Below are 15,538 nucleotides of genomic sequence, written 5' to 3' on the forward strand. Positions count from 1 at the left end.
CATGACCATTATCATATATTTATCATCTGTCTCCCTACCAGAGTGTAAGCTTTATTAGGACAAGAATCTCTTTCTGTTTTTTCATTGCTTAAAGTCAGTTCCTAGAACACGGATTGCATGTAGTAAATATACACTGAATGTTTGAAACAAAATCCATGGTAGTTATACAGAAAAGGATCCTTTTTCAAAGCATATTGGGTAGCTAGCAAATCTGAAGTAGAGAATCAAGCTTGGAAGCTATAGAATGGAGTGATGCAGCTTCTATTGGAGACAGTCATCACTAATGTGCGGGCACTCACTGGAACTTCTGTCCCTATTCTCTCTGGAAACTGCATGCATCTTGGCCTCGTACCTCTTCCCTTGTCCCACATTTATTCCATGAGATGCCTTACTTTTCCCATTAGTTTCTTTCAAATGGAAGTCTCTGTCACATCTGTGAGCCCTAAGCTGCAAGGGGGTCTGGGGAAGCAAGTCCCAGCCTTCTACCTTGGGGAAGTGGACCCCACAAAGTGGGAGATTCCCTAGATACTGGCATTACATTAAAATATACTGGGCAGACAGAAAATATGATCAATGTCTTTCACTGGCACCGGACTACTTTAGCATTAAAAAAAAAAAGTTCTAGGGGCATCTGGCCAGTTCAGTCTGAAGAACATGCAAACATGGGTTTGAGCCCCATGGTGGGTATAGACATTACTTAAAAAAATGAACAAACTTAAAAAAAATTGCAAAAGAATTTCATTAAAAAAATTCCACATCAGGAGATCTGAATTTAGATAGAAACTTTGTTTAATCTAGAATTAATTTGTTGTTTTTTATTTTAGCAACAATTCCTAAAACTGCCCCAACATGGTTAGTCTAACTCTAATGTACAGTCAAATGCATATGCATGAAAGAAGCAACCCAGCAGAGACGTGCTCTTATCAAGAAAGGTCAGGACCACTGTCGCCAGACCCTTGGCCGCCCAGGGACCTATGGGCAGAGCAGGCCAGTAGGTGTGGAGGAAGCAGGGGTGGGCTCAACCAATAGCTTTGGGGTGGCCAGAATTTGTTTCTAAGCTTTGTCAGTTGCATATTTTCTCATTGCATGTCCTGATAAATAATAGCCAAACCCCATGGCCTAGAGTATGGTTTCCATCATGAACTTGTACCTCTAGGGCAGAGGGTGGAGTGAGTAAACCGTCTGATGCTTTACTTAGGGAAAAGGAATGAGTGTGAGCCCATTATCAGGAAAAGCAGCAGGGGTGTGAAATACTGGGCTGCCTCAGAGCTTTTCCTCTGTCACCCTAAAAACTGTATTCAGCAGCTAGGTCAGTGAGCAGCCTGTTGCCCAGCCCAGTTCAACGACATTAGATTCTAGGACTAGTCTTGATTCCATTTAACCACTTTTCCCATGAATTTTTCTTTTTTAAATTATTATTTTTTTGCAAGTATGGGACAGGAATGACTCTGCCATATTATTCGAGATTTACATTTAGAATTCATTGTCATTACTGCACAATTTAGTTGCTGACTTAACATGTAGCAGAGGCTACACTGCAAGTTAATGAATAATTATTTTTTGTACTCTGGCTTCTGCTTGCAATTCATTTGTCCCAGCTATGTGGGGTTAGTAATTATTTTTTTGACACGTTCTAAAATGTTTTTTTTATCTTTTTGAAGATATCTTTGTGGCTTATTTTTTATTTCCTCATTTGTTTAATTCTTTTCTGTTTATTAAATTCTTCCATTTGCCCCATTCTTTGAAAAAGTCTCCTGGCTCTTTATGGTCTCTGTTTAGGTATGAATAAGGTGAAATGCTTCAGTTGATTGATTCCTTATTGTAAATAAGCCAACGCCACAGTCAAGCTTGTTTACCATTGTATGGGTACAGTTTAGGCCTCAGCTGTCAAGGGCATATTTTCAGCTTGTTACAAAGTGTGCTTTGGCTTCCCTTCTCCAAAGTCTGCTCCTTCCTGACCAGGAAACAGGGCAGGGACAGGATTCTTTTCTTCCTTTTTCAGTTTCTCTGTAGCTGCTGTATATAGATATGGCTTAGCCAAAATACAAGAATTGACTCAGTTCATCCTCCCCCCTCCTCTTATGGCGAAAAAATAAAGTCTGGATATTTTGAGAAAGAGCAAATAATCAGTGCAAAATTTCACAGAAATCTCATATACATATATAGAGAGATTGATGCCAGACAAAAGTACTTCCAGCTAGTTATCCAAACACAGGGACTGTTGGAGGTGTTAGGTGGGAACAAAACAGCTGAAATGAAGTATGGCCATGCTACTGAAATATTTGGTGGAAGACGGGTTCACAAGAGGATAGTAATAAAAAAGGCAAGACTGGCCCTGTTTATCTTTTCATCTTCCCATCCCCACTTGTATAGATATTTGAGGCAAGAAGGAAAGAAATATTTGCCTCCCATTCCTCTCCAGATTCCCAACAGTGATGCTGAGGTGGGGAAGTAGCTTCAGACGTGGACAGAACTGATACATGGTAAGGCCAGAGGGGCAGCGATACGAGGTTATTTATGGAGAAATGGGAGGAGATGGTTGGATGAGGAGATTGAGTGGAATGTTGGAGACAGAGCATGTAGATCCCTAAAAGAGAGGGAAAGGATTGTAGAGGCTGAGAGAGCCTCTCAGGAATGTAGATCAAAGTCGTCTAATATTTTAAGGGGAAATCTTTCTTTCTCCTAGAACCGTTATGTATGTGTCTATTGAGGGGGAAGGAGAGCTGATTAGAAAAAGAGATAAAAGTGGATTGAAAGCTCTCTCTGTAGAGTGAAAGTTGCAGAGATTTTACAGACATAACCATCACTCTTTCTCACTCTGATGGAGCCTCTGGACTAAAGGGGAATTAAAACAGTTAATGTAGTTCTTGCAGTTTGTATGCATTTATTCACTCACATACATCTTATGTCCCATGTACTACTGTACACTAGACACCAAGGCTGGAACGATGAAGAAACAATTCCTGTCTACAGATAATGAGGGGAGACAAAGATGTGTAACCAGTTTGAGAATCTCAAAAGAGGCATAAGCATGAAATGTTCATATTTTCTATACTTGGTACTTGGTCAGACTTTATTGTTCTGGGGTAGTAGCCTTCCTGGTTCTTAAAACTTTAATTCCAGGTACTGAGATTTAATTCTATTCACTTAAAACATTAATCTTGGGTGTCTGGGTGGCTCAGCTGGTGAGCGCCTGACTCTTGGTTTTGGCTCAGGTTGTGATTTTGGGGTCATGGGATTGAGCCCCGTGTAGGGCTGGGCAGGGAGTCTGCTTCTCTCCCTCTCCTCCTCTCTTTGCCCCCGCTGTGCTCTCTCTCAAATAAGTAAATCTTTTCAAAAAAACATTAATCTCATATTTAATTTAAAAACACTCATATCCCTCCAGGGTGTAGATGAGACCTCTGGTTCCAACTCACTTTACACACACGTCTTTCTCTTCCATGTGCTTGCTTTTCTGATGGTGGGGTCAGGCACTCAACAAGGGAAACAGGTGATCTCTCAAATGCACGAGTGTAGTAAAGTTGCTCTTCCCTTTCTGTAGGTCATTGTGGCTTATCTAGCTACTTGTCAGTGAGGACACATGAGAATTCCCAACAGGTCCCGCTGAGGAGAAATTCAATCCCAGGCAGCTCCCTATGCTTTGATAGTTCTCTGCAAGACTTGCTGTATCCATCAGTTGACTACTGGCTGGCAGTGGGAAATACATTCACCTGAGACACACATGCCCGTTGTCCCAGGTTTGATTGTTCTGTGACAAGTCTACAGGTCTCAATCTCATATACTCTCTGTGATCCCAGCTTGAGGTTTGTAGGATCAGTCAGGATCCACAGTCTCTGCTCTCTGTACCATCACCCCCCAGTGCTCAAAATTTCCTCCCAAATTCATAGCACTGGAATAGGTCAGCAAGCCTGGGGTTAAGCAAACATAAAGACGGGGATGGAGATACCACTCTCCTCATCTTGAAGATGCTACAGAATTTTACAAGTACCATAGTGTAAGTACAAATTTTCAAAATAGAACACAAAATATATTAACTATTAGTGAAATAAATTAACTTGGAGAATTTGATAATGTAACATTAAGAACTTCCTTTCCTTAAAAGACATCACTAAAAAATGGTAAGAACTCACAGAGTGGAAGATACTTGTAATACATGTACCCAGCAAGGGAGTTGTTTCCAGAATATACAAATCAATTAAGAATCATACAAACCAATCATACAGATCAAAAGAAAGGTGGGCAAGAACCGTCTTGAATAGAATACGAAAGGATAACCAAACGGACAAATACATATTTAAAAAGGTAACCAGCTTCACTTACCATCAAGGAAATGCAAACTAAAGCTGCAGTGCCATGCGCCTCCATACCTACCATGAGGCTTAAAAAGGAGATAGTAGCAAATGTTGGTGTGGTCATGAGGAAACAACTTTCACATACTGCACTTGGGAGTATATATTTTTACAACTACTTTGGAAAACTGCTAGTAACTGCTAAAGCTGTAAGTGTGCAGTAATTTTAGTCCTAGGAGTATATCCATCAGAAACACACACGTGTCCATGATAGTTTATAATAGCCCCAAATTGAAACTACCCAGATGCTGATCAGCAGGAAAATGGGTAAACTGTGGGATATCCATACCATGGGATCTTACACAGCTGTGAGAATGGAAACCGTAAGAATCCCATAAACATAATACTGAAGTAAAGAAACTAGACTCTTTCATATGTCCTATGAAACAATACACAGTGTACACAATTCATGCATAGAAAATCCCCAAACAGGGAAGTTCAGTCTATGTTGTTAGATGCAGGATTCGTGTTCCCTTGAGGGGGCGGGAGAGTAGTGAGTGGAAGAGAAGCTTCTGGGAAGCTGGTAATGTTGTGTACTGGTAACATAGTTTTGTTCCATAGTTAAAATCCTTAGAGGTGGGCGCCTGGGTGGCTCAGTGGGTTAAAGCCTCTGCCTTCGGCTCAGGTCACGATCCCAGGGTCCTGGGATCGAGTCCCGCGTCAGGCTCTGCTCAGCAGGAGGCCTGCTTCCCTCTCTCTCTCTGCCTGCCTCTCTGCCTACTTGTGATCTCTGTCTGTCAAATAAATAAATAAAATCTTTTAAAAAAAATCCTTAGAGGTGTGCCCTTAAGATTTGAGCTTTCATCTGTGTATTATACTTCAATAAAAATTTAAAATTTTTAAAACCTATGAGAATTTCTTTTGGTGCCCCCAAAAGAAGAAACTGACTTTGCAGAAGAAACTGTGGCTTTGCAGAAGAAACGGACTCTCTTCCACAAATGCTGCCCTTCCCCGAAGTACCAGTACTACTTGCTCTCAGTCCCCAGCTTATTTTTCTCAAGGATAAAAGTTATCAAACATTGCAGTCTCCTCTGTCCCCAGGAGTATTTGGTAACTTGATTTGCCCAACTGTAATGCCTGTAATCCGCTGATCACTAACCTTTGAGGAAAGAAGCCGGGGCCCACATGGTGAAAGATGCATATATATAAAAATTGGGACGCCTGGGTGGCTCATTTGGTTAAGCAGCTGCCTTCGGCTCAGGTCATGATCTCAGCGTCCTGGGATCGAGTCCCGCGTCGGGCTCCTTGCTTGGCGGGGAGCCTGCTTCTCCCTCTGCCTCTGCTCGCTCACTTTCTCTCCCTCTCTCTCTCTGACAAATAAATAAAATCTTTAAAAAAAAAAAAAATCTTCTCCCAGGGGTGCCTGGGTGGCTCAATGGGGTTAAGCCTCTGCCTTCGGCTCAGGTCATGATCTCAGGGTCCTGGGATTGAGTCCTGCATCGGGCTCTCTGCTCAGCGGGGAGCCTGCTTCCCCCTCTCTCTCTCTGCCTGCCTCTCTGCCTACTTGTGATCTCTGTCTGTCAAATAAAATCTTAAAAAAAAAAAATCTCCCAACTTAACAAAATGAATTGCAGAAGGGGCCATTATTGAAGAAGCTAAGATGGGTAAGAGAGCTAGGACCCAGGAATACGGTCGTCACTGGAGAAATCACTCTTTCTATTCCTGGATGGAGCTGGCAGAGTGAACCTACTGAATGCAAGTGGAGTTACTATACAGTTGTATCATGTAATAATTGTGATCAAGAAACAAGTTACTTCACAAATAATGTGGGGAGAAAACCCATCAGAACAACCAACCTCTGCCTCTCCCCCTTGCAGCCCATGCTCACACACATCAAACAGATTTGAAGTCAGAGGACCTGTGTCTGATTCTGTGTTCTAGCCCATCCTTGCTGAGTGGTCTTGGGAAAATCATTCAACAGCTCTGAAAAATGGAGAGGAGGATTAGCAGCCTGGTCAGACATCATATCAAATTCATATTTCACTTTCTTTACTTATGCAGATGTTTGCATAAGTATGTCTGTGCAGACCCACACTGCTTCTGACCACGTTTGTACAGCAGGTGCTGGCACTCTTGGCTGTGCCCAGGGAGTCTCCCTTTTAGCCACATGTCTAATACTTTCTTTTTGAAGTGTTTAGGTGGGCAAGCTCCCTCCACCCCCAATCCTGCACGCAACAAACATGATGCCCACAGATAGATGCATTCAAAATTAAATTTGTGTTCTTAGTATACCTCATGATAGAACCACTCATTTTATATTGCAACGGACTAAGTCAATTTTCCAAATAAATGGCCAAGTTTGTCTCATGATAGAATCATTGTTTTCCCAAAGCAATAGACAAGGTGAAACCAAGAAACAGTCAGCTCAATTACGGAAGCAAATTTCTGAAAGATGGAGGAACTTCTTCAGACTTCATGGAAAACCCTACAGGTGTTGTGGTGTATGCTAATAATCAAATGACACTTCACTCCTTTCCTACTTCTATTTCCATCTCTCTGACTTAATAATTATCTATATTTAGGCATCTATTTATATCACAAATCCTCATGAAACTTTACTTTTTTGAAGCTCAGTATCATGTTGATCATACATTAAGAAATGTAGGGACATGCTCTCTTGACCTACATTTCAGGAGACAAAAGATCATGTTGTCATTCAAATCATTTGAAAGACCTGGTATTTTCACCCAAAGGATAAAACCCACTGATTTGGAAAGTAACCTGCATGGTTAAAAGCAAGATCTCTGCCTTAGTTTCCTTATCTATAACTTGCTCAAGTGTTATGAATGAGATAATGCACATGGAGAGTGTGGCAATTAGTAAATGATCAACATTATTACTAATAACATCATTTTTTAAGTAAACCCAACATGGGGTTTATCCCAAACATGGAGCTCAAACTGAACCCCAAGATCAAGAGTCGCATGCTCTACCAACTGAGCCCACCAGGCACCCCTAATAACATCACCATTTGAAATTTTGTGTTTATTTTGAAATTTTCTGTCTTGTTTGATAGAAAATAAGCCCCATGATATTGGAATCTAATCCATTTAATACATACAGGCAGCTGCTGAACGTGTCTGAGTGGAGCAGGAGGCAAAGTCTCTTGGTAAGGATAGGATTTTTCATTTAGGATCAAAGGAAATTCTCCTAAGAAGCTCTAAAATGTAATGCTTCAATTTTCAGCACTTGGGGAAACTGAGGACTGTCCAGCAGGACAGTCATTATGTCATTGACATAATGACAATATAGGTGTAAACACCAAGACAGGTGCAGAAATATCTTAATGCAAGTCCATGGAGACCTTGACAGAGCATTTTTGAGGCATAAACAAGATAACTCAGCATGATCTGCTGTGTTCCTCAAATTTATTTGGCAAGGCAAGGCTTCTGGAGTTTTATCAAAACCAATACAGTATCCAAAAAAAAAAAAAACTAATACAGTATCCAAGTTAAGAAACCAGGGGCTACTTTAAGAATCCAAAGCAGGTAAGCACTATAGTGAAGGTCAATGGATATTTACATAAAATAAGAGCTAAGCCTTTATGTATTTTATATCCTAGAACTGAATTTCTCTTAAGATCTATTTACAAGGAAGAGATAAGAACTTTCCAGTAATATGCAGGTATTTGAGTAATCTTGAGGTTATGAATATTTATGGCACAACATTTTAAAATGTCCACTTAATATTTTTTTAAGAGAAGGAAGGGAATCAAGTAAGTGGTAAAATTACTATTTTTTAAAGATTTTTGTTTGAGAGAGAGGGGGTTGAGAGAACTGGAGGAGAGGAGCAGAGGGCCAGGGCTCCATCCCACCATCCAGAGATCATGACCTGAGTTGAAATCAAGAGTGGGCCGCTTAGGGGCACCTGGGTGGCTCAGTAGGTTGGTTATCTGCCTTGACTCAGGTCATGATCCCAGTGTCCTGTCATTGGGCCTCATCTGGCTCCCCTCTCTCTCTTGGCGCCCCCCCACACCCCCCTTTTGCTTTCTCGCGCCCTGTGTCAAAAAAAAAACAAAAAACAAAAAACAAAACCCAAAACAAATCTTAAGGAAAAAAAAAAGTGGGGCCTTAATCAACCAAGCCACTGAGGTGCCCTGACCATTTAACGTTTTAAACTATGTTTGTCATAGAAGTTAACTTTACCATTCTTGTGATAATTTCATCACTATGACTTCTCAATTAGCAAAAAAGACTTCTTTCAAAATTAGGAACATGCTAATTTATTTCCCTTTGAAATAGCTATTGTGTAGTATCATAGTTGAGCTACTCAGATTGATTTCAAAACAAACGACCATGCATTCCACTCGATTTATTGGTTGTGCCAGCTACTGTTCTACCCCCTTGGAAAAAGCAATGTACAAAACCTAAGATTCTAGCATCCTCATGCTTGCTTCGATTCTGAGACAGAAAATAAAAAAAAGAAAAATACAGATAGCTTTTAATACTGATAAGCATTTGAAGAAAATATATAAGGCAGCCGGGCAGAAAATAACCAGCCCTACCACATACAGCCAGGGCAGTTAAGGAAAGCCTCTCCCGAGTTTGAGCTGAGACTTGAACTCGCGTGTCAGGGGTAAACACCGCTGTGTTTACCGCTGTGAATATCGTTCCTGTCTCTTTCTCCCTAGAACCAGACTGGCTCCTGTTCTGAAGTCTGCACATCTCCGTTTACTCAGGCAAATCGCGAACACATGAAAGTCTTACTTTACTACATTACACACGAGAATCTGAGGTTCAGAGGTTAGCACGGCAATACTGATCCCAAAGTGAGTACTTGCCTTCATGTACCGGCTACACGAAGGTGTCTTACAAAGAGGAGAACGAAGTACTGCGGCCAGGTTCGGAGACTAGTGAGTTTGGTACGTGAGCTGCCGCTTAGGCTCATCCAGGAAGGCTCCGAACGAGGTAAAGAAAGCCAGCAACCTCCCTTTCCACCCTTCTTCCCATTTCCACCACCAGCGTTCGAGTTCCGAGCTCAGAAACAGGAGCAGGCAGACGCCGGAAAAGTCCCTGTCACTTCTCCCAAAGCTGTCCCGTTTAGATGAAAACCAGTTACGCGATGCTTTCCACCGAAAGTGAAAAGACACAGATGCGGGGGAAAAAAAACAGCCGACACCAAACCCTGACTGCAGCCACGCCCTGCCCGCGCCGCAGGTCTGGGTCTGCGAAGACGCGGGCTCTCGGTTTGTGTCCCTCGTTACGTCACTTCCGCCGCCTGCCCCACAGGCGCCGATAAATGAGTTACCATTTCCGGGTCAATGAGGCCGCCTACGGCGGCGCAGGCGTGAGTGTTGCCGGGTGTCCAGTCTATGGAGTCAGTTGTTCCCCGCGGCGTCGCGGAGGCAGGAGGTGGTGTCCGACTGGGGGCCTTTGCCCCGCCAGGATGTTACCGGGCTTGGCCGCCGCCACTGCGGCCCACAGATGTAGCTGGTCCTCCCTCTGCCGGCTCCATCTGCGCTGCAGGGCGGCGGCCCACGGCTCCAGCGAGCGCCAGGGTGAGTGTCCCGCCTCGGCCGCTGACTCCGCGGCAGCCGGCCTGGAGGAGCAGGCCGAGCTCGGCGCCTCGCCTCGGGCATTTCGGCCGCTTGCCCTTCTCCAACCCCAGCACCTTCCTTTCGGGTCTGTGTCTTTGCAGTTCAGCTCGCCCAGGTGGCAGGGACCTCTGACAGCTCTCCCAGTCCCTGGTTTTCCCCAAGGCCCTAGGCACAACTCCCACGGAAACTGGCAGGTAGCTCCCGGGCCGGGTCACATACGTGAAGCCAACCATTTGTACCAGATAAAATGCTACGTGCGTATCGCGGTGTCCCGTGATGACAGCCCCTCTCGCCCAGACAATGAGAAATTATGGAAGCCAAAAAGTGCCAGGGTCTTTCGAGTTTATTGGCTCCCCTTCATTGAGCGCCTTTGGCTCAACAGATTTTCTTGCCCTGCTCCTTTTCCCGTTTTCCTAACCTTTTCCCTTAATTTCCTAGAAAGGAAGGAGGGAGTAAGGGATGGGGGTGCTACTTATCACTTACGAATCATTCTTAACTATGAGGATTTGACCATGCCACAGTCATTGAATGAATCCAGTTTTGGATCATAAAGCAAACTAACTGTTCAGTTTCCTTGAACGATCTTTATGGTGAAAACGTGTGTAATGGAGCTGTAACCCAGAAAAACGTGGTTGACCAGAATTTTTATCCCTCTTCTTAAGCATTCTTTTTTTACTCAAATTTAAGTTGTCCCACAGTTTCCAAAATAGCATTGAATTTGTAAGTTTTAGTCAGGCTTACCTACGTTTTTGCCATAGCTTGGGATGCCATAAGAGCTTGACCCGAGAACACAGAGAAAAACAGAACCAAATCTGCCCCTAGTCTAATTCCTTAGATTCTTGAGCATAGAGTGTTTACAGATAACGTTTTCCAAAAATTCATGTTTGAAAAAGCTTGTAGCATGTTTGTGCCGTGGCAATAGAAGTTAGAACTTGTAGTCCAGTCATTCAAGTTTAAAAGTAACAAGTTATAGTGACACCTGTACTGTGAAGATAAATGAGAATATATTGGTATCGTTTATTTGCAGTAACTGTAAAAACTTTTAAAATTTCAGAATGGTTAATTTTAACATCATGTTCTGTGACTTTTTGGTGGGGATAGAAAAGTTGAGGTTTTTTTCTATATTGGCAATACAGCTGATTCTCTTACGAACAAAATGAATCTTCTGATTATACCATACTCCAAAATCCCCAAGTAAACTTTCTAGCATAGTTGATTCTATTTACCAAGCAATTTTGGCATTTTACACTTAAGTTAGGTATACTGGGTAACCTGCCTTATAAGTCGGTAGAAAGGACTTGAAATTGTGTAATTTGTAATTATATAGCAATAATAACCATCATCATACCAAAAATTATTCACTCTTTGTGTCACCCGTCTGTGAACCACAGATAATAAGTACCTATTTCTTTGGTCAGAATGACTTTGCAACGTTCTTTGGAATGTTTATCACCAGAAAATTAAAATGTGTTTTCACATTTAACACATAGTAGGTTTTAAAAATAACCTCCTTTGTGAAAATTTAGTTCCAATAATAACTGAAACAGTTTTTAAAAGGGCAGCCATTATGGTAAAATTTAAAAAGCATTAGGAAAGGATACAATTTAAGTCAGATGCATTAAAGAAGAAAATGATATCTGAAAACTTTCGGGGAAAAAATCTAAAAACAGACGTTTTTCTTTGTCAAGAAATAAAATTTATGCTTCTAAAATTTCTGTATGGCAGAGGGGGTAGACTTACAAAGAATAAGAGAAGGAAACCTTAAGGGAAACTCTTGCTTTATCTGCATATTTAAAAATGAGAAATGCCTATACACTGAAAGCTCAGTTTAAAGGTGAAAAGGAAAATAGTATTGTAGAGCCTCGCTGTCCAAAAGGAAGATAACATGAGCCACGTATGTAATCTTGGGTTGTCTGATAACCATATGTGAAACAGTAAAAACAGATAGTTAATTTTAATATTATTTTATCCAGTATATTCAAAACATTTAAATATGTAATCGAGATAAAATTTTTGAGATATTTTACATCATCTTTTTGTACTAAATCTTCGAAGTCCAGTGTGTATTTTACATTTAGCACATTTTAGTTCAGAATAGTCACATTTCAAGGGCTCAGTGAACAGTTATTACTGTACTGGACAGGGCAGTTATAAAATTAGTATCCCTAATTTATGAAGAATTCTTACATACCAGTGTATCTTCCAGTAAAAAAAAAAAAAAATGAGTGAAGGATATGAATGAGTTCATAAGGGAGTTCAGGTGGCATATAAAAATGTAAAATGTACCACACTTACCAATAAGCGCAGAAATAAAAGCTTAAGGATTTGCTACTCATTGCCTGTCTCATATTGGCTATTTTTTCATATTGATACCTCGTATTGAGGGTGCAGGAAAGCAGGAACTCTCTTTTTTTATTGATTGGGACATACAGTTCAGTGTTCTGGTGGTCAGTTATTCTTTTATGAAAAGAACTTTAGGGGTGCTTGGGTGGCTCAGTTGGGTGTCTGCCTTTGGTTCAGGTCATGATCCCAGAGTCCTGGGATCGAGGAACCCCGCATCCTGCTCCCTGCTCATCTGGGAGCCTGTTTCACCCTCTGCCTGCTGCGCCGCCTATATGTGTGTGCTCTCTCTCTGTCAAATGAGTGAGTAAAATCTTAAAAAAAAAAAAAAAATTGAACTTTAAAGGTTTATACTTTCTGACCCAGTGATTCTATTTTTTTTAAAGCTTTTATTTATTTGAGAAAGAGCTTGGGGGGGGTTTGTGGGGGAAGAGCTGAGGGACAGGGACAAGCACACTCCACACAGAGCCCGACATTGGGCTCAATCCCAGAACCCTGAGATCATGACCTGAACCAAAGGCAGACACTTAACTGACTGAGCCACCCAGGTGCTGCCCCCCCCCCACCGAGTGATTCTGTTTAAAACTATATAAAGAAATAATCAGATGGGTATTAAAATGTGTGCACAGTTCATTATTCATAGTAATAAATTGATAACATTTGTAGTTATAGAGAGTTGGAAATTTAAATATATTATGGTGCCTTTATTATGGGCTGTTGATACATGCAACATTAAAAAAATCAATTTAGAAGAATAGTGACAGGGGAAAATGCTTTTAAATATATATATTTTACTTATTTATGTGAGAGGGAATGAGAGAGAGAGAACATGAGATGGGGGAGGGTCCGAGGGAGAAGCAGACTCTCTGCCAAGCAGGGAGCCTGATGCGGGACTCGATCCCCGGACTTCAGGATCTTGACCTTAGCCGAAGACAGTGGCTTAACCAACTGAGCCACCCAGGCGCCTGGGGAAAATGCTTTTATACTATTAGGTAAAACTAGAAAAAAGTACAGTTAAGAATATATACTGTGATATTAACAATAAGTTTCTCTAGAAAAATTTTTTTATTAACTGTGTTTTTCAAACAATCTATAATAAACATAATCCTCTTATAAAAATGTGACTTAGTTTCTATAGTAAATATTTCCTTTTTAAGTTTCTCTGACTTTTCATAGAACACTTATTTTATTGTTCATATATTTATGCCTTGCCTCATTTGGCAAAAATTTGAAATGGGAGGATTCTCCTTTAAGTACAGTATACCAAATTAATGGACACATGCTTTTGCTTAAATCTGAGGTTAATAGAAGTGTAGTTTTAAGTGAAAAGTATAAATTAAATTTTTGTACTTTATTTTTGTCTCTAACCTGACAAGAATTTTGTTTTGTTGTCCCCCCCCGCCTTGAATAACTAACAAAAGACCATTCTGGCAGGCTGACATCATGATTCTATGTAGTTCAAGTTAATGATAGGATTTGTAGCTGTAAAATGATGCTAACTATACTATGTTCCTCCTAACTTATAGTGAGTGAGGTTCAGTTCAGCAAAGAGGTCTGAGGCATTGTTGCTGGTGCTGTGGTGCTGAACAAGACAGACATAGTATCCTCCTTTATTGGGCAGACACCAGGAATGAGAAAACATGGCTGAGTGCTAGGAAAGAAGTAAACTGGGTGATGGGCTAGAAAGGAGCTAGCAGAGGCCATTTCTTTAGATCTGCTGAGGAAGCAGTGACTGGGTCAAGTCTTGAAAAATGAAAATGAGCAAGCCCGGTGAAGATCTGCAGTGAAGAACAATCCAGGCAGAGCAAACAGGAACCCTAGAGACCAGACTACTAGTATTGAGGAGCAGAAAAGAAAACTGCTGTGGCTCGGGTAAGGGAGAGGAGGATATGAAATGAAGTTTGAGAGGTACTGGAGCCTTTTAGGCCATAGGTTTAAAAGGATGTACATACATACTGTATGTATGTACACATACATACACACACTTTTTTTTTTTTTAAGATTTTATTTACTTATTTATTTGACAGAGAGAGAGAGTGAGAGTGGGCACAGGGAGAGGGAGAAGCAGGTTCTCCACTGAGCAGGGAGCCCCATTCGGGGTTTGATCCCAGGACGCTGGGATCACGACCCGAACCAAAGGCAGTCGCTTAACCGACTGAGCCACCCAGGCGCCCTAAAAGGCAATATTTTAAAAATAGCAGTCTACTATGTGGAAAATGGGTTTGGAAAGGAGAGCGTGAATTAAAGAGATCTTTTGGGAGTTGCTAGGCAGACAAGGCTGTGGCTAGGCCTTGGTAGCTAGCAATGAAGATGGAGGGAGGTAGATGGCTTTGATGTATGTTTTGGAATATAAATTATACAGTGTGGTAATACAGGTGAAGTATTTTGGACAGTGGCACTTGGTAAACCCTGAATATATTAGATATTGTTGTTTTTATTTGTCTAAGCAAATATTAACAAGAATTAAGTGCAATAGAAATGTATACCAAGAGGCAGTGCAGGAAGTTGCCCTGATCTCATATTTTTAAAAAAAAACCCAAAACCAAAAAACAGAACTTCCCTATTGCTGGATAAAAATCACATCAGTAATAGTCCTCAAGGCTGAGCTACCTGATCTAGGTTACACTTTCGCTTGGTAGGTGATAGGCACAAAAGATTTTTCTGCATTTTTGGCTAGCTGAAAGCATTAAAATAAGCTAGATACTGTTAATATTAGTAGTAATAATAATAGAAGTAATTTGGCAATGACTACATTCTTAGTTTTTAAAAATTTAGGCGGGGTGCCTGGGTGGCTCAGTGGGTTAAAGCCTCTGCCTTTGGCTCAGGTCATGGTTCCAGGGTCCTGGGATCGAGCCCCGCATCGGGCTCTCTGCTCAGCAGGGAGCCTGCTTCCCTTCCTCTCTCTCTGCCTGCCTTTCTGCCTAATTGTGATCTCTGTCTGTCAAATAAATAAATAAAATCTTTAAAAAAAAAATAAAAATAAAAATTTAGGCATTTTTGAAAGTACAGCAAAGTGTTATAGAGTAAAAATTGTGCATAATCTAGATATTTCCCCAGTCACAGTTTTTAGAAGTAGGCTCTGCACCCAGTGTGGGGCTCAAACTCACATCCCCAAGATCAGGGGTCACATGCTCTATTGACTGAGCCAACCAGGTACCCCCCCGCTAGCCACATTTTTAATAGTTGAAATCCCACTATGTTGTTTTGTCTCTTGCTTTTTTAAAAATGCAACATGATGAATATTTTCCCACATTCTTAAAAGATTTAAATATATACACAATGAAAATATAGGGACCTCTCATAACTTAATTAT

At 41.2% G+C, this 15,538-nt stretch overlaps 1 protein-coding gene across 2 annotated transcripts in view; it reads left to right on the top strand.

The window, feature by feature from the left end:
* Positions 1-9,609: 9,609 nt before the first annotated feature.
* Positions 9,610-15,538, top strand: part of SLC30A9 (solute carrier family 30 member 9) — an 84,964-nt gene continuing 79,035 nt past the window's right edge. Inside the window, exon 1 of one of the 2 annotated variants that reach the window (XM_080797779.1) lies at positions 9,610-9,846. In XM_080797779.1, coding sequence (XP_080653905.1) covers positions 9,735-9,846 — 112 coding nt within the window. In that variant the 5' untranslated portion in view covers positions 9,610-9,734. The remainder of the gene's footprint in view (positions 9,847-15,538) is intronic. The other variant, XM_080797780.1, reaches the window with a different exon arrangement.

The sequence above is a fragment of the Martes martes genome (genome assembly GCF_963455335.1).
Source record: "Martes martes genome assembly, chromosome: 2".
NCBI lineage: Eukaryota > Metazoa > Chordata > Mammalia > Carnivora > Mustelidae > Martes > Martes martes.